The 22465-nt window shown below is 44.0% G+C and overlaps 1 protein-coding gene across 1 annotated transcript in view; it reads left to right on the plus strand.

Annotated features, from left to right (window-relative positions):
- LOC133363067 (zinc finger protein 208-like) overlaps positions 1-22465 on the plus strand; it is a 49735-nt gene that overhangs the window by 21569 nt on the left and 5701 nt on the right. Inside the window, exons 4-7 of the mRNA XM_061582077.1 lie at positions 2645-2792; positions 4317-4363; positions 5677-7195; positions 15639-17309. Coding sequence (XP_061438061.1) covers positions 2645-2792; positions 4317-4363; positions 5677-7195; positions 15639-17309 — 3385 coding nt within the window. The remainder of the gene's footprint in view (positions 1-2644; positions 2793-4316; positions 4364-5676; positions 7196-15638; positions 17310-22465) is intronic.

Consider the following 22465-nt stretch of genomic DNA (forward strand, 5'->3'; position numbering starts at 1 on the left):
CGTGGCTCCTCGATGCTTGCTGTGACGTAAGGGACCGTGGTGATTTACAGGCAACGTCAGTTGAGCGTGGACAATTAGACGTAAAAAAGATTGTTTAAATTATTTTTTTATTTTTAATGATAGAATATAGTATTGTCATCAGTATGACACACCTATACGAAGTTTGCATTCGATACGATATTGGGAATACGGTTGAAATTGATTTACAAAATTTATAGATACAACACATACAATAAGTTAAATAAAAGCGTGTAAAATGTTGAAATATATATGTTTAGGATTTTGTTATGATATAACATCGTGTTGTCATCAGTATGACATCGCTATACCAAGATTGCAGTCGATAGCACATTGGAAAGTGTAAAATTTGAGTTACAAGATTTCGTCTTTGAGGATACAACAGACAAAGTGAGTTAAATAGAAGCGTGTAAAAATGATTGGGATCATCTTCTTGGTTCTTTCGGTAAAGTCACGTAGAAGGGAAATAATAAAAATAAAATAATAATTATTACGACGTTTCGGCCACAACGCAAGCAGGTCTGTCACCTGAGGATGGCTGCTTGCATTGTGGCCGAAACGTGAGAATTTTTTTATGTTTTATTTTTTATTATTTCCCTTCTACGTGACTTCACCGAAAGAACCAAGAAGATGAATCCCTGCAGTCACGAAAGCTTTAAATCGAAAATTATTGGAATCGTACAGAAATGACATAACACCCAATTTCAAAGCAGATGCGGTCCACCCTTCTGAAACGCCCTGTAATTTACGAGTTTTGAATAATTGTAACCAAACACAATAAACCAGACACGTGAATTTGTGAACTTTCACCGCAACTTGTGTAGAGACCTTTAACCTGTGTAATCGGTCACGTGTGTGTGTACTTACAAAGATCCCCCCGGTATAGCCTTCACAGACTATTGGGGCAAGTGCTGTTAGCGGGTGGCGATGTTCGCACACTGCACCGGGTACGCATTTGAGGCTGAGTCGATGTAGGGGCGGTTCAGGACCGCAAAAAAAAATCCACTGGTCATGGGGGCCGTCCATAAATGACAACGCGATTTTGGACGATTTTTGACCCCCCCACCCTCGTCACACGGCGTCACTGAAAGTCAAACACTCCTCAAATATTACGTCACACAACTCTGCCCCCCCCCCTTCCCCAATAATATAAAACATGCTTCAAATCGTTTTAAACTATCGTCATTGTAGTGCGTATTTAATGTGACGCTGCACTCTGATGTTGTAGGAGAAAACTTTTATTGAAAAGTCTTTAATTAAGTAGAACGTCATTGGAACCTCATTTGCCAGTAAAAATACGATAATTGTTTTTTTACCCTTCTATCTGGCAACAAAACTGACACCTTTTTACAAGGAGTCATGTTTGCATAGACCACAATACCTGCAGTCATAATGCAAACAAAAAACATAACTCTGATAATGTATGCACTGTCCTTGAAGTTGATTGGTCCACACCCGAGACATCTTTCCTTTGAGCCTCGTCTCACATGGGTTGGACCAGATGACGCCAAAAGGCGCACAACTCAAAGACAATGCACCATCAGAGTATGAGAGCTCGGGGTAAGCATTTACACCATTGGAACCTCATTTGCCAGTAAAAATATGATAATTGTTTTTACCCTTCTTGTTGCCAGATAGAAGGTTAAAAAACCAAGGAAAGCTGTCTCGGGTGTGGACCAATCAACTTCAAGGACAGTGCACATTATCAGAGTTATGTTCTTTTGTTTGTATTATGACTGCAGGTATTGCGGTCTATGCAAACATGACTCCTTGTAAAAGGTGTCAGTTTTGTTGCCAGATAGAAGGGTAAAAAAACAATTATAAGTAAAACGTGTTGTCTATATTTATTTAAAGTTGCGCATTTTGATGTCATGTCACATTTCTCAACCCCCACCCCCCCTCGTCACACATCGTCACAAATGTCTGACCCCCCCCCCCCCCAATAGGTGCGTGACGTCATTTATGGACAGGCTCTTTCCAAAGCCTCCTTTTTAATAAATGTTCTCTCCTACAACATCAGAGTGCAGCGCCACATTAAATACGCACTACAATGACAATAGTTTAAAGCGATTTGAAGGTAGTTTTTTTGGGGGGGGGTTGGGGGGCAGAGCTTTGTGACGTCATATTTGAGGGGGGTCTGACTTTGTGACGCTGTGTGACGAGGGGGGGGTCAAAAATCGGCAAAAATCGCGTGACGTCATTTATGGACGGTCCCGATACGCAAAACTTGAACTCTGACCCCCGCTCTCTGACGTCACCACTAAGCATTACCTCATCGGTGTGAAACACCAAGGGGGGCGGTGCGCCTCGCTAGTGACGTCATGTCACCCCTGCTTGGTCACCACCGATGTCTGTTCCGGTACAATCCTTATTTGGGCAAAGCTTCGCCCAGTGACAGGCGGCTCATTAACATAATCTAGGATCTAAGCTTTGGTGACTGCAGGAATTGCTCATTGGTTATTTCGGTAAAGAAATGAAATAAAATTAACATATATTCGTTAAAAGCCGTCGCGAGTTTGTTTTTTTATTGCGACGGGTTCAGCACCCACGCCCCATCATCCCTCGACACGTGACTTTACCGAAAGAGCCAATGAGTGTACAACGAGTTGAGTCATTCCTGCAGTTGACGAAAGCTTCAATTCTCGAATAAGTTATTCAGTTACCCAGCCCCGCTCGCTGGGGGCGTGTCTTGTACCCCGGAAGTGAATATTACGTCACATCCTGCTGCCGCCAAAACGTCGCGAGGTAACGGAAAGCTGCCGTTGAAATCTGAGGTGAGAGATTTTCATCGTGGTGGTTGTTGTTTACCAAGGTCGAGCCTCTCTCTCGTAGGGATGTCAATTGAGTCGCAGCGAGTATGGGAATCCATGTCAAGGTTGGGACATTACAACGCGGGGCCGAGCCACGCGGGGCCTCGCCTCCTGCCCTCGCCTGAAGGCCTTTGTTTGAATTCTCTCGCTTCAACTTGATCTGGAAGCTTTCGTGACGGCAGCAGAAATAAAATAAATGAAACCAATTTTATTTAGTTTTTTCATTTATTTTAGTTGTTTATTCGTAATATTTTTTTTCATAATTTTTTTTTTATATACACACGTAGGCACACAGAGAGAGATAAAACAGAGATGCATACATAGGCACACAGAGAGAGACACACAGAGAGATAACACAGACAGAGAGATACACACATAGGCACACAGACACAGAGAGACACACGTAGGCACACACAGAAACAACACCTCTGTGACAAGGCCTTAAATATAGAGAGAGGGGGGGTAGAGAAATGAGCATGGCAATGAGAGATTTTGAGCTTTCGTGACTGCAGGAAATACTACAACACGAGGACACTTTCGGTTTTTATTTTATGTAACCAGGCCAAGCCCACTTGAGCTGCTGTACCGCTCTTATGATTTGAAGCTTTCGTGAGTGCAGGAATCCATACTCTTTGGTTCTTTCGGTAGAGTCACGTAGGTAGAAAATAAAATAAATCACGACGTTTCTGGCGCAACACAAGCGTCCGCTCTTGTTTTCAGAAGCGACCTGCCCACACAACAAAGGTGGGCTTTGTTAACGTGTGGAAATGACTATCGGTCAAAGGCTCTAAACGCGTGCTGATATTCACTCTTAAATGTGGAGGGCGATTTGGAGGAAAATCTACGCCACCACAGAGAGAGAGGGAGACACGCAAACTCAGCAATGTTGATTTGATCCTGAATTATTTGGTGGAGTGAGAAAGCATTGAAAACGTTTTGGTTTAGCCATGTTTGTTTTTTGTAGTACACAGTTAGCCTGATAACTTTAATCTAAATTGTCCTATGGTTGTTTTTGCTGACTTGCATCCCACTGGGATTTTCTGCATACAGCTTTGACATGCGGTGTTTTTTTGCTGTTTTTTCCTGGATTTTTTTGTTGCGTGTAGTCACTTTAAGATGTTTCTTGTTCACGTTTTTGTTTGTTGCGTTTGCCCCCGAGTCAAGAGCCGCATGGCTCACGGGGTTATCTATATATAATAGGGAAATTTGTGAATGTGTGTCTGTTCGAAATGTTTAGCATACTTTTCGACATGCAACAAACTTAAAATTTGGCATGTGGGTACCTTCCAGACTGTACACAATGCAAAAAGTATAAAAATTGACTTTTGCATTTTTCTGGGGGGGGGGGGGGGGGGAGGCGCAATAATGGATCTATTTTGCACGGCAAGTGAGCGGTGACCTCACGTCTGTGATGTCACCCGCATGCGGCAGCGTCACGTTGTGTGCATTCTGACGTTACGCATCCCCCACCCCCCATCCTCCGCGTAGGCCGTGGATTCATTCAAGACAAGAATCCAAGTCTCGTGCGAAGCCAGGTAGTAAAGCTAGTACCTAATAAATTAAACTGAAACATTAATACTGAGCAGATGAAGGTGTGTGGCCAGGCATGGTTCTGGACACGCCACCACCTCTTTAACGCGGCAGTGTGTGGCAGTGTCAAGTTTGTGTTTGCAGTAAAGTCTATTAACTCTTGAACACGGAGGATATATGAAAACAATGGTTTATGTTTTTTGTTTTTATCTGGAACTCTTTATGAGAATGGAAGCAGTCAGGAAGTTGACACAGCACACATACAGCTGACGTTAGATCTGTTCATCCCAGCATTCAAGGAAATCGGAGCCTGGCTTCACACCTCTAATTTTCAATTAAACATGAATTTATGCATAACACAAGTAGTATTATTTTCAACACCCTTTGCTATGTCAGCTGAATTTAGCTCTCATGAATATTCATTTTGTAGCCAGACAGCCAAAATTGTGTGCTTGGAGTTTTAGGTTAACATTCATTTTGAAGATACGAGGGCTTCCAGGAATGTTTATGACCATTTGCCCTCTCATAGTGCGCCATAACAGCCCGTGTGATGAATTTCGGTAACTTTTTAACTCTATCATGAATATATGAATACATATAGACATGTTAGTCATGTGTGACTGTGTTTATATATACTCTTTGGTTCTTTCGGTAAAGTCACATAGGTAGAAATAAAATAAGTAATATTTTTAAAAACTCTTTTAAAAACACGCTTTAATGAAATGTACTAGTAATGAAAGAACTCCACGACTTCCAGGAAGTGGCCCCGAGGCTTGCCATAACGTAAGCGACCGTGGTCAATTACAGCCAACGTCAGTTTACCGTGGACAATTAGACCCAAGCCGAAACATAACATGTAAAAAATATTGTTTAAAAGAAAATGTTAATGATAGAATATAGTATCGTCATCAGTATGGCATAAGTATACTAAGTTTGCAGTCGATACCACATTGGGAAGTGGGTTAAAATGTAGTTAGAAGATTTCAGGATACAACAATGACAAAAATGACAACAACAGACAGAGCGAGTTAAATGAAAGCGTGTATTAAAATAAATCACAGCAGACATCTCAGCTATCGCGATTTCACCCGAAGACGAACGCTTGTGTTGCATTCGAAACATCGTCATTTATGTTATTTTTACCTACGTGACTTTACCGAAAGAACCATAGAGTATGTATTCATGCAGTCATGAAAGCTTCAAATCAAGATTGTGTACATATATATATGCGTATATTCATTCTTCTGTGCCTCGATACTGACTTGTAGATGTTATTTTCTGTCTGCAGCTGTCGCTTCCTCTGACGCTTCCTCTGCAGAATTGGTCTGATGGAGCACAGGCAGTCAGCGCGGCTCGGTACGGCATGGCAACAATGGGACCAGCGTGCATACAGCACGGATCGGACTGGAAGTTTGACACGGCACCAGAAAAAACACACGGGAGAGAAACCCTTCAAGTGCAATCTGTGTGAGATGGCGTTTGCACATTCATCAAATCTTCAAAGACACCAAAGAACACACACGGGAGAGAAACCCTTCAAGTGCACTCTGTGTGAGATGGCGTTTGCACATTCATCAACTCTTCAAAGACACCAAAGAACACACACGGGAGAGAAACCCTTCAAGTGCAGTGTGTGTGGGAAGGCATTTTCACAGTCACAACATCTTGCAAAACACCAGAGAACACACACAGGAGAGAAACCCTTCAAGTGCAGTGTGTGTGGGAAGGCATTTTCACAGTCATCTTATCTTGCCAAACACCAGAGAACACACACAGGAGAGAAACCCTTCAAGTGCAGTGTGTGTGGGAAGGCATTTTCACAGTCACAACATCTTGCAAAACACCAGAGAACACACACAGGAGAGAAACCCTTCAAGTGCAGTGTGCGTGGGAAGGCATTTTCACAGTCATCTGATCTTGCAAAACACCAGAGAACACACACAGGAGAGAAACCCTTCAAGTGCAGTGTGTGTGGGAAGGCATTTTCACAGTCATCTGATCTTGCAATACACCAGAGAACACACACAGGAGAGAAACCCTTGAAGTGCAGTGTGTGTCGGAAGGCATTTTCACAGTCACATAATCTTGCACGACACCAGAGAACACACACAGGAGAGAAACCCTTCAAGTGCAGTGTGTGTGGGAAGGCATTTTCACAGTGGTATCTTGCAAAACACCATAGAACACACACAAGAGAGAAACCCTTCAAGTGCAGTGTGTGTGGGAAGGCATTTTCAAAGTCACGTGATCTTGCAACACACCATAGAACACACACAGAGAAACCCTTCAAGTGCAGTGTGTGTGGGAAGGCATTTTCACAGTCGCCTATTCTTGCAAAACACCAGAGAACACACACAGGAGAGAAACCCTTCAGGTGCACTCTGTGCGGGAAGGCGTTTGCACGGTCACAACATCTTCAAGAACACCAGAGAACACAGAATCATCAGAAAATCCACAAGGAGTGGAGTCTGAAATCAGCTTGTGAAAGTCAAAGTTCCGTAAGGAGCCCATCCCTCATGAAACAAGTACCGGAAGAAAATCCCAGCTTGGGCACTTTTAAAGGTATCAAGGTGGAATTTGAAGAGGTGATTGTGAAATGTGAAGAGGTGATTGTGAAATGTGAAGAGGTGACGGTGAAGAGCGAAGAAGTGAAGGTAAAATGTGAAGATGAAGATTCGACTCCAAAATGGGACCTTCACATCGATGGAGGCAACGTGAAGCAGGAGGGGAATTCTGACTGTGAGGCAGAGCGAGGCAACTCACAGCAGTTTGTGGAAGTGGAGGTGTGGGTGGACTTCCTAGACAATACAAAGTCAAATGGAGATCCGTTAGATGTGTAAGCTTGAGACGATGTCACTCCCGATACATGCACCTTTGTCACAGGCCTTTAATAAAAATAACGTGAAGTAGAACATTGAAATCTTAGGTTCAACCTGCAGTGTAAGAGCGGCCAGTCATGGTGGATCTGTTGGTTGGGTAGATATCTCACCAGGAGCCTCAGTGATTCACACTGAACCCTATTGCAGCCTTCATCTGGCTCTGTGAGCCTCAGTGATTCACACTGAAGCCTGTGGGAACCTCAGTCTGGATCTGTGAGCCTCAGTGATTCACACTGAAGCCTATGGGAGCCTTAGTCTGGCTCTGTGAGCCTCAGTGATTCACACTGAAGCCTATTGGAGCCTTCGTCTGACTCTGTGAGCCTCGGTGATTAACACTGAAGCCTATGGGAGCCTGAGTCTGGCTTTGTGAGCCTCAGTAATTAACACTGAACGCGATGGATGGGAGCCAGTGACATGGGGTGAGGTTAGTGGCTGTGGAGGCACCGGGGGCGTGGCCTCACCGAGGGGGGGTGTGTCTGACACGCCCCCCCTCAGGCAGTTGTGATAGCTGCCTACCCTGGTGCTTTTTCATTGCAGTTTCATGACGAGACCAGCGAGCCTACGTATCTTTATACACATACAGTAGAACCTCTGGTCATGAACGCTTCTGACCACGACCAAATTGGGTTCCATCCAAAACATTGACATTTTTGAATCTGGTCACGAACACATACTCGGGTGGCGATCAAACAGGGTCGCGGCCGATTTCCCTCTGCCGCGCCATTTTTGTTGAATTACACAAAGCGTAACAGTTATGTATATAACTTTTGCTATATAAAATTGCTAGTAAGATATAAATTGTGTGAGTGTAGTCATACCCCTCCCCCCTCATTCAAGCCATAATTTAGAGAGCGAAAGCGCCGAGTACGTAAATCGCTAACATAAGAACCTGTTAATCTCTTCTCGCATCATTCATACGATGATGCGGTGAAGTTAACGTTCATACGATAATACGGTGAATGCTTCCAAAAACATTACTGTACCCAAATATTACCGTTAACTTTCAATAGAAACATGAATTGCTCATACGAATATTCTCTTTCTCAGAATCGACTGACTGATGTAGCAGACGAAACAGTCATCTTGAACGATTCTAAACCTTGACGCGGAAATGTTAGTTTTCTCTGTTCAAGGATTTCTCAGTGTTATGCAATGTTTTTACATTTAGTTTTCTATTACACTAAATTCTAAAGCATAATTAACCATTGTGCTTAAAAATCTTTAAAAAACTATATACAGTTCGTAGGATTAATCGTATTTACATACAATCCAATGGGGAAATTAGGTTCGAATCACGACTAAATCGGGTTGCGACCAAAGTTATGGAACGAATTATGGTCGTGACAAGAGGTTCTACTGTACTTGAACTAAGTTACCCGGACTATGGAAGGCGAGGACATATAATGAAGGGGTCTACAAACATTCCATTGGTGACATGCTGAGATGGCAACAGGCAAGCCCTTAGTGCCCGCGTTCCATCCAGTGTCTGAGGGGTTGCGCAATCAGAGGGGAGGCTGAGCGCGTCGCTGCCTCACCCCTCGTCTCGCCCTGTACTTGCAGCGAAGCACCGCAAATTTGGAGATTTTGACTATAAGTATGTAAAAAACTTTTTTTAAAAACACGCTTTTATTAAATGTACGAGTAATGGAAGAACTCCACGACTCTAGGAAGTGGCCCCGAAGTTTGCCATAACGTAAGGGACGGTAGACAATTACATCCAACGTCAGTTGACCGTGGGAACAATTAGACCCAAGCCAAAACATAACATGTAAAAAAGATTGTTTAAACATTTTTTATTTAATGATAGAATATAGTATTGTCATCAGTTTGGCATAAGTACAGTGAGGGAAAAAAGTATTTGATCCCCTGCTGATTTTGTGCGTTTGCCCATCGTGGACAATTAGACCCAAGCCGAAACATAACATATGAAAAAGAATGTTTACAAATATATACACATTTATAAAAAAGTATTTAATTAAGTAGAACCAACGTGACTTTCCCGAAAAAAACAAAGTATGAATCCTTGCAGTCACGAAAGCTTAAAATCTAGAATTAAGCAGAACGTTTTGTCTATACTCTATATGTATTTAAAGTTGTGCATTTTGATGTGATGTGACATTTCTCAAACCCCCGCCCCCCTGGTCTCCTTTCTAATAAATCTTTTCTCCTACAACATCAGAGTGCAGCGCCACATTAAATAGCACTACAATGACAATAGTTTAAAGCGATTTGAAGCGTGTTTTATATATTTGGGGGGGGGGGGGGGCAGAGCTTTGTGACGTCATATTTGAGGGGGTCTGACTTTTTGTGACGAGGGGGGGAGGGGGGTCAAAAATCGGCCAAAATCACGTGACGTCATTTATGAACGGCCCCAATACGCAAAACTTGAACTCTGATCCCCGTTCTCTGACGTCACCACTAAGCATTACCTCATCGGTGTGAAACGCCAGGGGGGGCGGTGCGCCTCGTTAGTGACGTCATGTCACCCCTGCTTGTTCACCGCCAATATCTGTTCCGGTATAGTCCTTATTTGGGCAAAGCTACGCCCAGTGACTGGCGGCTCATTAACATAATCTACGAACTAAGCTTTGGTGACTGCAGGAATTGCTCATTGGTTATTTCGGTAAAGAAATTAAATAAAAAATAAAATTAACATAATATATTCGTTAAAAGCCGTCGCGAATTTGTTTTTATTGCGACGGGTTCAGCACCCACGCCCCATCATCCCTCGACGCGTGACTTTACCGAAAGAGCCAATGAGTGTACAACGAGTTGAGTCATTCCTGCAGTTGACGAAAGCTTCAATTCTCGAATAAGTTATTCAGTTACCCAGCCCCGCTCGTTGGGGGCGTGTCTTGTACCCCGGAAGTGAATATTACGTCACATCCTGCTGCCGCCGTAACGTAGCGAGGTAACGAGAAGCTGCCGTTGAAATCCGAGGTGAGAGATTTTCATCGTGGTGGTTGTTGTTTACCAAGGTAGAGCCTCTCTCTCTCTCGTAGGGATGTCAATTGAGTCGCAGCGAGAATGGGAATCCATGTCAAGGTTGGGACGTTACAACGCGGGGCCGAGCCACGCGGGGCCGTGCCTCCTGTCCTCGCCTGAAGGCCTTTGTTTGAATTATTTCGCTTAAACTTGATCTGGAAGGTTTCGTGACGGCAGCAGCAATAAAATAAATGAAGAAACAACCAATTGAATGTATTTTGTTTCATTTATTTTAGTTGCTTATTCATAATATAATTATTTTTTATTAAAACTAATATTTTTTTATTAAAAATATTTTTAATAAAAAACATTTAATACATTTTTTATTTTAGTCGTTGTTTCATTTTTTACCTACGTGACTTTGCCGAAAAAAAACTAAAATAATTATCTCGGTTAAACTTGATCTGGAGCTTTCGTGAGTGCAGGGATTCATACTCTTTGGTTCTTTCGGTAAAGTCACGTAGAAAGAAAACATTAATTAAGTAATAGCGTACGACGTTTCCTTTGCAACACGAGCAATCACCATCAGGTACAAATGAATGAGAAAGCAAAGCTTGTAAACTTAGAACTATATTCTTTGGTTCTTTCGGTAAAGTTACGTAGGTATAAAATAAACTTAGAACGACAATGCAATACAACACAACACAGCGAGTCGGCTAACATAACAGTCAACACCCCACCTGGTTTATTAACGTTCTTCCGAAGATTGCTAAATTTGAGAGAGAGAACTAAACACAGACACACACGAGACACACAAGCAGAGAGAGATAACACAGACACAGAGAGACACATAAGCAGAGAGATAACAGAGAGAGAGAGACACACACACATAGGCACACAGAGCGAGACACACATAGGCACACAGAGAGAGAGAGACAGAGAGAGACACCACAGAGACGCACAGAGAACACACACGTAGGTACACAGAGAGAGATAACACGAAGACAGAGACACACACATAGGCGCACAGAGAGAGTCACAATGAGAAAGAGAGACACACATAGGCACACAGAGATAACAAAGAGACAGAGAGAGACACACATAGACACACACACATAGGCACACAGAGGGAGACACACACACATAGGCACACAGAGGGAGACACACATGGACACAGAGAGAGACGGAGAGAGAGAGAGACACACACAAAGGCACACAGAGAGAGACATACACATAGGTACACAGAGACACACACATAGGCACAGAGAGAGAGCTAACACAGACACAGAGACACACACATAGACATACACAGAAACAACACCTGTGTTAAGGCCTTAAATAGAGAGAGAAGCTTTCGTGACTGCAGGAAATACTACAAGACGAGGACACTTTCGGTTTTTATTTTATGTAACCAGGCCAAGCCTGCTTGAGCTGCTATACCGCTCTTATGATTTGAAGTTTTCGTGAGTGCAGGAATCCATACTCCCTTGGTTCTTTCGGGAGAGTCACATAGGTAGAAAATAAAATAAATCACGACGTTTCGGGCACAACACAAGCGTCCGCTCTTGTTTTCAGAAGCCACCTACCCACACAACAAAGGTGGGCTTTGTCAAAGTGTGGAAATGACTATCGGTCAAAGGCTCTAAACGCGTGCTGATATTCACTCTTAAATGTGGAGGGGGATCTGGAGGAAAATCTACGCCACCACAGAGAGAGAGGGAAACACGCAAACTCAGCCATGTTGATTTGATCCTGAATTATTTGGTGGAGTGAGGATGCATTGAAAACGTTTTGGTTTTGCCATGTTTGTTTTTTGTAGTACACAGTTAGCCTGATAACTTTAATCTAAATTGTCCTATGGCTGTTTTTGTTGACTTGCATCCCACTGGGATTTTCTGCATACAGCGTTGAAATGCGGTGTTTTTTCTGCTGTTTTTTCCTGGATTTTGTTGTTGCGTGTAGGCACTTTAAGATGTTTCTTGTTCACGTTTTTGTTTGTTGCGTTTGCACCTGAGTCAAGAGCCGCATGGCTCATGGGGTTATCTATATATAAAAGGGAAATTTGTGAATGTGTATTTGTTCGAAATGTTTAGCATACTTTCCGACATGCAACAAACTTAAAATTTGGCATGTGGGTACCTTCTAGACTGTACACAATGCAAAAAGTATACAAATGGGGGGGGGGGCGCAATAATGGATATATTTTGCACGGCAAGTGAGCCGGTGACCTCACGTCTGTGATGTCACCCGCATGCGGCAGCGTCACGCAGTGTGCATTCTGACGTTACGCATTCCCCACCCCCCATCCTCCGCGTAGGCCGTGGATTCATTCAAGACAAGAATCCAAGTCTCGGGCGAAGCCAGGTAGTAAAGTGAGTACCTAATTAATGAAACTGAAACATTAATACTGAGCAGATGAAGGTGTGTGGCCAGGCATGGTTCTGGACACGCCACCACCTGTTTAACGCGGCAGTGTGTGGCAGTGTCAAATTTGTGTTTGCAGTAAAGTCTATTAACTCTATTGAATACGGAGGATATATGAAAACAATGGTTTATGTTTTTTGTTTTCATCTGGAACTCTTTATGAGAATGGAAGCAGTCAGGAAGTTGACGCAACACACATGCAGCTGAGGTTAGATCTGTTCAAACCAGCATTCAAGGAAATCTGAGCCTGGCTTCACACCTCTAAGTTGCGATTGAACATGGATTTATGCATAACACAATTAGTATTATTTTTAACACCCTTTGCTATGTCAGCTGAATTTAGCTCTTATAAATATTCATTTTGTAGCCAGACAGCCGAAATTGTGTGCTTGGAGTTTTGGGTTAACATTCATTTTGAAGATACGAGGGCTTCTAGGAATGTGTATGACCATTTGCCCTCTCATAGTGCGCCATAACAGCCCTTGTGATGAATTTGGGAAACTTTTTTTTATCATGTATATATAAAATATATGAATACGTATAGAAGTGTTAGTCATGTGTGACTGTATTTATATATCCTCTTTGGTTCTTTCGGTAAAGTCACATAGGTAGAAATAAAATAAGTAATATTTTTAAAAATTATTTTAAAAACAAGCTTTTATGAAATGTACTAGTAATGGAAGAACTCTACGACTCAAGGAAGTGGCCCCGAGGCTTGCCATAACGTAAGCGACCGTAGTCATTTACAGCCAACGTCAGTTTACCGTGGACAATTAGACCAAAGCCAGAAACATAACATGTGTAATGGGTTCCGGAGACACTTGTAGAGGTAACTTCTTTATTACAATCCAACAACTCTCCAACAGTCCTGATGCTCTGTTACAGCCGAGGTACACAGCCTAGGTACACAGCCTAGATACACTACTCTGGCTACGCTCTGGAACTCGCCCTCACAAGGACGTAGAGCCGGGAGTTCGAGAGTCCCACCACTGGCTCTCGCAGCGTCCCAGGGTCCTGAGATGGCTGGTCTTGGGTCTTGAGCTACGACTGGCCTGATCGTCCAGGGAGCTCCCCTTTTATGCCTAGTCCCCAACGAGGGGTGGGGCCATGTGCGCCCCCAGATATCCCACAGAGCACACACAGCCCCCCCCCCCCCGTTGGTGGCGCCAAGGGGCTTAAGCGCCTGGGCCGCCTGGGAACCCAACGCCTGGCCCCAAGAGGCTTAAGCGTCTGGACCGCCTGGGAACCCAGCGTCCGGTGCCAAGGGGCCCAAGCGCCTGGGCCGGCCAGGGTCCCAGAGCCCCCCAGCAGCCCCTCCCCTCCCATGTCACTACACATGTAAAAAAGATTGTTTAAACATTTTTTATTTAATGATTGAATATAGTATTGTCATCAGTATGGCATAAGTACAGTGAGGGAAAAAGTATTTGATCCCCTGCTGATTTTGTGCGTTTGCCCACTGACAAAGAAATGATCAGTCTATAATTTAATGGTAGGTTTATTTGAACACTGGGAGATAGAATAACAACAACAAAAAACACATGTCAAAAATGTTATCAATTGATTTGGATTTTAATGAGGGAAATAATTATTTGACCCCTCTGCAAAACATGACTTAGTATTTGGTGGCAAAACCCTTGTTGGCAATCACAGAGGTCAAGACGTTTCTTGTAGTTGGCCACCAGGTTTGCACACATCTCAGGAGGGATTTTTTCCCACACCTCTTTGCAGATCTTTTCCAAGTCATAAAGGTTTCGAGGCTGACGTTTGGCAACTCGAACCTTCAGGTCCCTCCACAGATTTTCTAAGGGATTAAGGTCTGGAGACTGGCTAGGCCACTCTCGGACCTTAATGTGCTTCTTCTTGAGGCACTCCTTTGTTGCCTTGGCCGTGTGTTTTGGGTCATTGTCATGCTGGAATACCCATCCACGACCCATTTTCAATGCCCTGGCTGAGGGAAGGGGGTTCTCACCCAAGATTTGACGGTACATGGCCCCGTCCATCGTCCATTTGATGCGGTGAAGTTGTCCTGTCCCCTTAGAAGAAAAACACCCCCAAAGCATAATGTTTCCACCTCCATGTTTAACGGTGGGGATGGTGTTCTTGGGGTCATAGGCAGCATTCCTCCTCCTCCAAACACGGCGAGTTGAGTTGATACCAAAGAGCTCCATTTTGGTCTCATCTGACCACAACACTTTCGCCCACTTGTCCCCTGAATCATTCAGATGTTCATTGGCCAACTTCAGACGGGCATGTATATGTGCTTTCTTGAGCAGGGGGACCTTGCGGGCGCTACAGGATTTCAGTCCTTCACGGCGTAGTGTGTTACCAACTGTTTCACCAAACTGCTTGGCGATGGTCTTGTAGCCAATTCCAGCCTTGTGTAGGTCTACAATCTTGTCCCTGACATCCTTGGAGAGCTCTTTGGTCTTGGCCATGGTGAAGAGTTTGGAATCTGATTGATTGCTTGCTTCTGTGAACAGGTGTCTTTTATACAGGTAACGAGCTGAGATTAGGAGCTCACTCTTAAAGGGAGTGCTCCTAATCTCAGATTGTTACCTGTATTAAAGACACTTGGGAGCCAGAAATATTTCTGATTGAGTGGGGGTCAAATACGTATTTCCCTCATTAACATGCAAATCAATTTATAACATTTTTGACATGCGTTTTTCTGAATTTTGTTGTCATTCTGTCTCTCCCTGTTCAAATAAACCTACCATTAAAATTATAGACTGATCATTTCTTTGCCAGTGGGCAAACGTACAAAATCAGAGTGAGTTAAATATAAGCATGTATAAAAATAAATCACAGCAGACATCTCGGCGATTGCGATTTTCACCCGAAGACGAACGCTTGTGTTGCATTTGAAACGTCATTTATGTTATTTCTACCCTACGTGACTTTACCGAAAGAACCAAAGAGTATGGATTCCTGCAGTCATGAAAGCTTCAAATCAAGATTGTGTACATATATATGCGTATATTCATTCCTCTGTGCCTCTACTGACGTGTCGATGGTATTTTCTGTCTGCAGCTGTCGCTTCCTCTGACGCTTCCTCAGCAGAATTGGTCTGATGGAGCACAGGCAGTCAGCGCGGCTCGGTACGGCAAGGCAACAATGGGACCAGCGTGCATACAGCACGGATCGGACTGGAAGTTTGAAACAGTACCAGAAAAAACACACGGGAGAGAAACCCTTCAAGTGCACTCTGTGTGAGATGGCGTTTGCAAATTCATCAACTCTTCAAAGACACCAGAGAAAACACACGGGAGAGAAGCCCTTCAAGTGCACTTTGTGTGAGATGGCGTTTGCACATTTATCAACTCTTCAAAGACACCAAAGAACACACACGGGAGAGAAACCCTTCAAGTGCACTCTGTGTGAGATGGCGTTTGCAGATTCATCAACTCTTCAAAGACACCAGAGAACACACACGGGAGAGAAACCCTTCAAGTGCAGAGTGTGTGGGAAGGCATTTTCAGATTCATCTAATCTTGCAACACACCAGAGAACACACACAGGAGAGAAACCCTTCAAGTGCACTCTGTGTGGAATGGCGTTTGCAGATCCATCAAGTTTTCAAAGACACCAGAGAAAACACACGGGAGAGAAGCCCTTCAAGTGCACTATGTGCGAGATGGCGTTTGCATATTTAGCAACTTTTCAAAGACACCAGAGAAAACACACGGGAGAGAAACCCTTCAAGTGCACTATGTGCGAGATGGCGTTTTCAGATTTATCAACTCTTCAAAGACACCAGAGAAAACACACGGGAGAGAAACCCTTCAAGTGCAGTGTGTGTGGGAAGGCATTTTCACAGTCGTCTTATTTTGCAACACACCAGAGAGCACACACAGGAGAGAAACCCTTCAAGTGCAGTGTGTGTGGGAAGGCATTTTCACAGTCATCTTATTTTGCAACACATCATAGAACACACACAGGAGAGAAACCCTTCAAGTGCAGTGTGTGTGGGAAGGCATTTTCACAGTTATCTGATCTTGTAAGACACCAGAGAACACACACAGGAGAGAAACCCTTCAAGTGCAGTGCGTGTGGGAAGGCATTTTCACAGTCATCTGATCTTGCAAAACACCAGAGAACACACACAGGAGAGAAACACTTCAAGTGCAGTGTGTGTGGGAAAGCATTTTCACAGTCATCTGATCTTGCAAAACACCAGAGAACACACACAGGAGAGAAACCCTTCAAGTGCAGTGTGTGTGGGAAGGCATTTTTATGGTCACAGCATCTTGCAAGACACCAGGGAACACACACAGGAGAGAAACCCTTCAAGTGCAGTGTGTGTGGGAAGGCATTTTCACAGTCATCTAATCTTGCAACACACCAGAGAACACAGAAGCATCAGAAGAGCCACAAGGAGTGGAGTCTGAAATCAGCTTGTGAAAGTCAAAGTGCCGTAAAGAGCCCATCCCTCATGAAACAAGTACCGGGAGAAAATCCCAGCTTGTGCACTTTTAAAGGTATCAAGGTGGAATTTGAAGAGGTGATTGTGAAATGTGAAGAGGTGACGGTGAAGAGCGAAGAAGTGAAGGTAAAATGTGAAGATGAAGATTCGACTCCAAAATGGGACCTTCACATCGATGGAGGCAACGTGAAGCAGGAGGGGAATTCTGACTGTGAGGCAGAGATGTGTAAGCTTGAGATGATGTCGCTCCCAATAGATGCACCTTTGTCACAGGCCTTTAATGAAAATAATGTGAAGTAAAACATTGAAATTTTAGGTTTAACCTGCAGGGTAAGAGCGGTCAGTCTTGGTGGATCTGTTGGTTGGGTAGATATCTCACCAGGAGCCTCAGTGATTCACACTTAACCCTATTGGAGCCTTCGTCTGAGTCTGTGAGCCTCAGTGATTAACACTGAAGCCTATGGGAGCCTGAGTCTGGCTTTGTGAGCCTTGGTAATTAACACTGAACGCGATGGATGGGAGCCAGTGACATGGGGTGAGGTCTGTGGCTGATGGAGGCACTGGGGGCGTGGCCTCACCGAAGGGGGGGTGTGTCTGACGCCCCCCCTCAGTGAGGCAGATGTGATAGCTGCCGACCCTGGTGCTTTTTCATTGCAGTTTCATGACGAGACCAGCGAGCCTACGTATCTTTATACACATACAGTAGAACCTCTGGTCACGAACGCTTCTGACCACGACCAAATTGGGTTCCATCCAAAACATTGACATTTTTGAATCTGGTCACGAACACATACTAGGGTGGCGATCAAACACAGCCGCGGCCGATTTCCCCTTCCGCGCCATTTTTGTTGTTGAATTACACAAAGCGTAACAGTTATGTATATAACTTTTGCTATATAAAATTCCTAGTAAGATATACATTTTGTGAGTGTAGTCATACCCCTCCCTCCTCATTCAAGCCATAATTTAGAGAGCGACAGCGTTGAGTACGTAAATTGCTAACATAAGAACCCGTTAATCTCTTCTCGCATCATTCATACGATGATGCGGTGAAGTAAACATTCATACGATATTACGGTGAATGCTTCCAAAAACAATACTGTACCCAAATATTACTGTTAACTTATTTTCAATAGAAATGTAATGCGAGCGTAAATGGGAAGGCCGGATGTGACGATCCGAGAGGGAGGAGTCAGGGTCACGTGGGTGAGAGGTTATAGGAGGGAGCCCGGAAGAGATATGGGCAGTCGAGGTAGTGAAGAGGCGAGATCACGTTGGGTGGCCGCCGTGCCATCAGCCGCGAGGCTGATAGGGCTTGGCACCCCGCCAGCTAGCGGTGTGCGGAGAGAGAGCGGAGTGTGCGGGGCGCACAGGGCGTGCGAGGTTGCACGGGGCAAATAGAGTGGCTAGCGGGACCTTGCAGGTAGCACGGGGCTAGCGGAGGGCTAGCGGAGCATGCGAGGTTGCACGGGCAGCAGAGTGGCTGCAGAGTGTGCAGGAGCACACGGAGCAGCGGGGTGGCTGCAGAGTGCGTGGGGCGCGAGGAGAGACGACGCTGGGCCGAGGAGGAGGCCAGCGGGGTGCGCAGGAGAAGAATATAAATAAAGGACCAACGGAGAGTGACATCGTGTGAAGGAGTCCTTTATTACAGAAACATGAATTGCTCATACGAATATTCTCTCTCTCAGAATCGACCGACTGATGTAGCAGACGAAATAGTAATCTTGTTGAACGATTCTAAACCTTGTCGCGGCAATGTTAGTTTTCTCTGTTCAAGGTTTTATCAGTGTTTTGCAATGTTTTTACATTTAGTTTACTATTACACTGAATTCTATGGCATAATTAACTATTGTTGTGCTTAAAAATCTATATACAGTTCATAGGAGTTTGGAATGGATTAATCGTATTTACATACAATCCAATGGGGAAATTAAGTTCGAGTCACGACCAAATCGGGTTGTGACCAAAGTTATGGAACGAATTATTGTCATGATCAGAGGTTTTACTGTACTTGAACTAAGTTACCCGGACTATGGAAGGCGAGGACATGTAATGAAGGGATCTACAAACATTCTATTGGTGACATGCTGAGATAGTAACAGGCACGCCCTTACTGCCCGCGTTCCATCCAGTGTCTGAGGGGTTGCGCAATCAGAGGGGAGGCTGAGCGCGTCGCTGCCTCACCTCTCGTCTCTCCCTGTACTTGCAGCGAAGCTCCGCAAATTTGGCGATTTTGACTACAAATAAGTAATTAAGAAAAAAACTTTTTTTAATACACGCTTTTATGAATGAAATGTACTAGTAATGGCAGAACTCCACGACTCCAGGAAGTGGCCCCGAAGCTTGCCATAACGTAAGGGACAGTGGCCAATTACATCCAACGTCAGTCGACCGTGGGGACAATTAGACCCAAGCCGTAACATAACATATGAAAAAGAATGTTTACAAATATATACACATTTATAAAAAAGTATTTAATTAAGTAGAACCAACGTGACTTTCCCGAAAAAAACAAAGAGTATGAATCCTTGCAGTCACGAAAGCTTCAAATCTAGAATTAAGCAGAACGTTTTGTCTATACTCTATAGGTATTTAAAGTTGTGCATTTTGATGTGATGTGACATTTCTCAAACCCCCGCCCCCCTGGTCTCCTTTCTAATAAATCTTTTCTCCTACAACATCAGAGTGCAGCGCCACATTAAATACGCACTACAATGACAATAGTTTAAAGCGATTTGAAGCGTGTTTTATATATTTGGGGGGGGGGGGGGGGGCAGAGCTTTGTGACGTCATATTTGAGGGGGTCTGACTTTTTGTGACGAGGGGGGGAGGGGGTCAAAAATCGGCCAAAATAACGTGACGTCATTTATGAACGGCCCCAATACGCAAAACTGGAACTCTGACCCCCGTTCTCTGACGTCACCACTAAGCATTACCTCATCGGTGTGAAACGCCACGGGGGGGCGGTGCGCCTCGCTAGTGACGTCATGTCACCCCTGCTTGATCACCGCCAATATCTGTTCCGGTATAGTCCTTATTTGGGCAAAGCTATGCCCAGCGACTGGCGGCTATTTAACATAATCTAGGAACTAAGCTTTGGTGACTGCAGGAATTGCTCATTGGTTATTTCGGTAAAGAAATTAAATAAAAAATAAAATTAACATAATATATTCGTTAAAAGCCGTCGCGAGTTTGTTTTTTATTGCGACGGGTTCAGCACCCACGCCCCATCATCCTTCGACGCGTGACTTTACCGAAAGAGCCAATGAGTGTACAACGAGTTGAGTCATTCCTGCAGTTGACGAAAGCTTCAATTCTCGAATAAGTTATTCAGTTACCCAGCCCCGCTCGTTGGGGGCGTGTCTTGTACCCCGGAAGTGAATATTACGTCACATCCTGCTGCCGCCATAACGTAGCGAGGTAACGAGAAGCTGCCGATGAAATCCGAGGTGAGAGATTTTCATCGTGGTGGTTGTTGTTGTTTACCAAGGTAGAGCCTCTCTCTCTCTCGTAGGGATGTCAATTGAGTCGCAGCGAGAATGGGAATCCATGTCAAGGTTGGGACGTTACAACGCGGGGCCGAGCCACGCGGGGCCGAGCCTCCTGTCCTCGCCTGAAGGCCTTTGTTTGAATTATTTCGCTTAAACTTGATCTGGAAGGTTTCGTGACGGCAGCAGCAATAAAATAAATGAAGAAACAACCAATTGAATGTATTTTGTTTCATTTATTTTAGTTGCTTATTCATAATATAATTATTTTTTATTAAAACTAATATTTTTTTATTAAAAATATTTTTAATAAAAAACATTTAATACATTTTTTATTTTAGTCGTTGTTTCATTTTTTACCTACGTGACTTTGCCGAAAAAAAACTAAAATAATTATCTCGGTTAAACTTGATCTGGAGCTTTCGTGAGTGCAGGGATTCATACTCTTTGGTTCTTTCGGTAAAGTCACGTAGAAAGAAAACATTAATTAAGTAATAGCGTACGACGTTTCCTTTGCAACACGAGCAATCACCATCAGGTACAAATGAATGAGAAAGCAAATCTTGTAAACTTAGAACTATATTCTTTGGTTCTTTCGGTAAAGTTACGTAGGTATAAAATAAACTTAGAACGACAATGCAATACAACACAACACAGCGAGTCGGCTAACATAACAGTCAACACCCCACCTGGTTTATTAACGTTCTTCCGAAGATTGCTAAATTTGAGAGAGAGAACTAAACACAGACACACACGAGACACACAAGCAGAGAGAGATAACACAGACACAGAGAGACACATAAGCAGAGAGATAACAGAGAGAGAGAGACACACACACATAGGCACACAGAGCGAGACACACATAGGCACACAGAGAGAGAGAGACAGAGAGAGACACCACAGAGACGCACAGAGAACACACACTTAGAACGACAATGCAATACAACACAACACAGCGAGTCGGCTAACATAACAGTCAACACCCCACCTGGTTTATTAACGTTCTTCCGAAGATTGCTAAATTTGAGAGAGAGAACTAAACACAGACACACACGAGACACACAAGCAGAGAGAGATAACACAGACACAGAGAGACACATAAGCAGAGAGATAACAGAGAGAGAGAGACACACACACATAGGCACACAGAGCGAGACACACATAGGCACACAGAGAGAGAGAGACAGAGAGAGACACCACAGAGACGCACAGAGAACACACACGTAGGTACACAGAGAGAGATAACACGAAGACAGAGACACACACATAGGCGCACAGAGAGAGTCACAATGAGAAAGAGAGACACACATAGGCACACAGAGATAACAAAGAGACAGAGAGAGAGACACACATAGACACACACACATAGGCACACAGAGGGAGACACACACACATAGGCACACAGAGGGAGACACACATGGACACAGAGAGAGACGGAGAGAGAGAGAGACACACAAAGGCACACAGAGAGAGACATACACATAGGTACACAGAGACACACACATAGGCACAGAGAGAGAGCTAACACAGACACAGAGACACACACATAGACATACACAGAAACAACACCTGTGTTAAGGCCTTAAATAGAGAGAGAAGCTTTCGTGACTGCAGGAAATACTACAAGACGAGGACACTTTCGGTTTTTATTTTATGTAACCAGGCCAAGCCTGCTTGAGCTGCTATACCGCTCTTATGATTTGAAGTTTTCGTGAGTGCAGGAATCCATACTCCCTTGGTTCTTTCGGGAGAGTCACATAGGTAGAAAATAAAATAAATCACGACGTTTCGGACACAACACAAGCGTCCGCTCTTGTTTTCAGAAGCGACCTACCCACACAACAAAGGTGGGCTTTGTCAAAGTGTGGAAATGACTATCGGTCAAAGGCTCTAAACGCGTGCTGATATTCACTCTTAAATGTGGAGGGGGATCTGGAGGAAAATCTACGCCACCACAGAGAGAGA

The sequence above is a fragment of the Lethenteron reissneri genome, unplaced genomic scaffold (assembly GCF_015708825.2).
Source record: "Lethenteron reissneri isolate LAM-NWPU_2019-01 unplaced genomic scaffold, ASM1570882v1 scaffold_1639, whole genome shotgun sequence".
NCBI classification, from domain to species: domain Eukaryota; kingdom Metazoa; phylum Chordata; class Hyperoartia; order Petromyzontiformes; family Petromyzontidae; genus Lethenteron; species Lethenteron reissneri.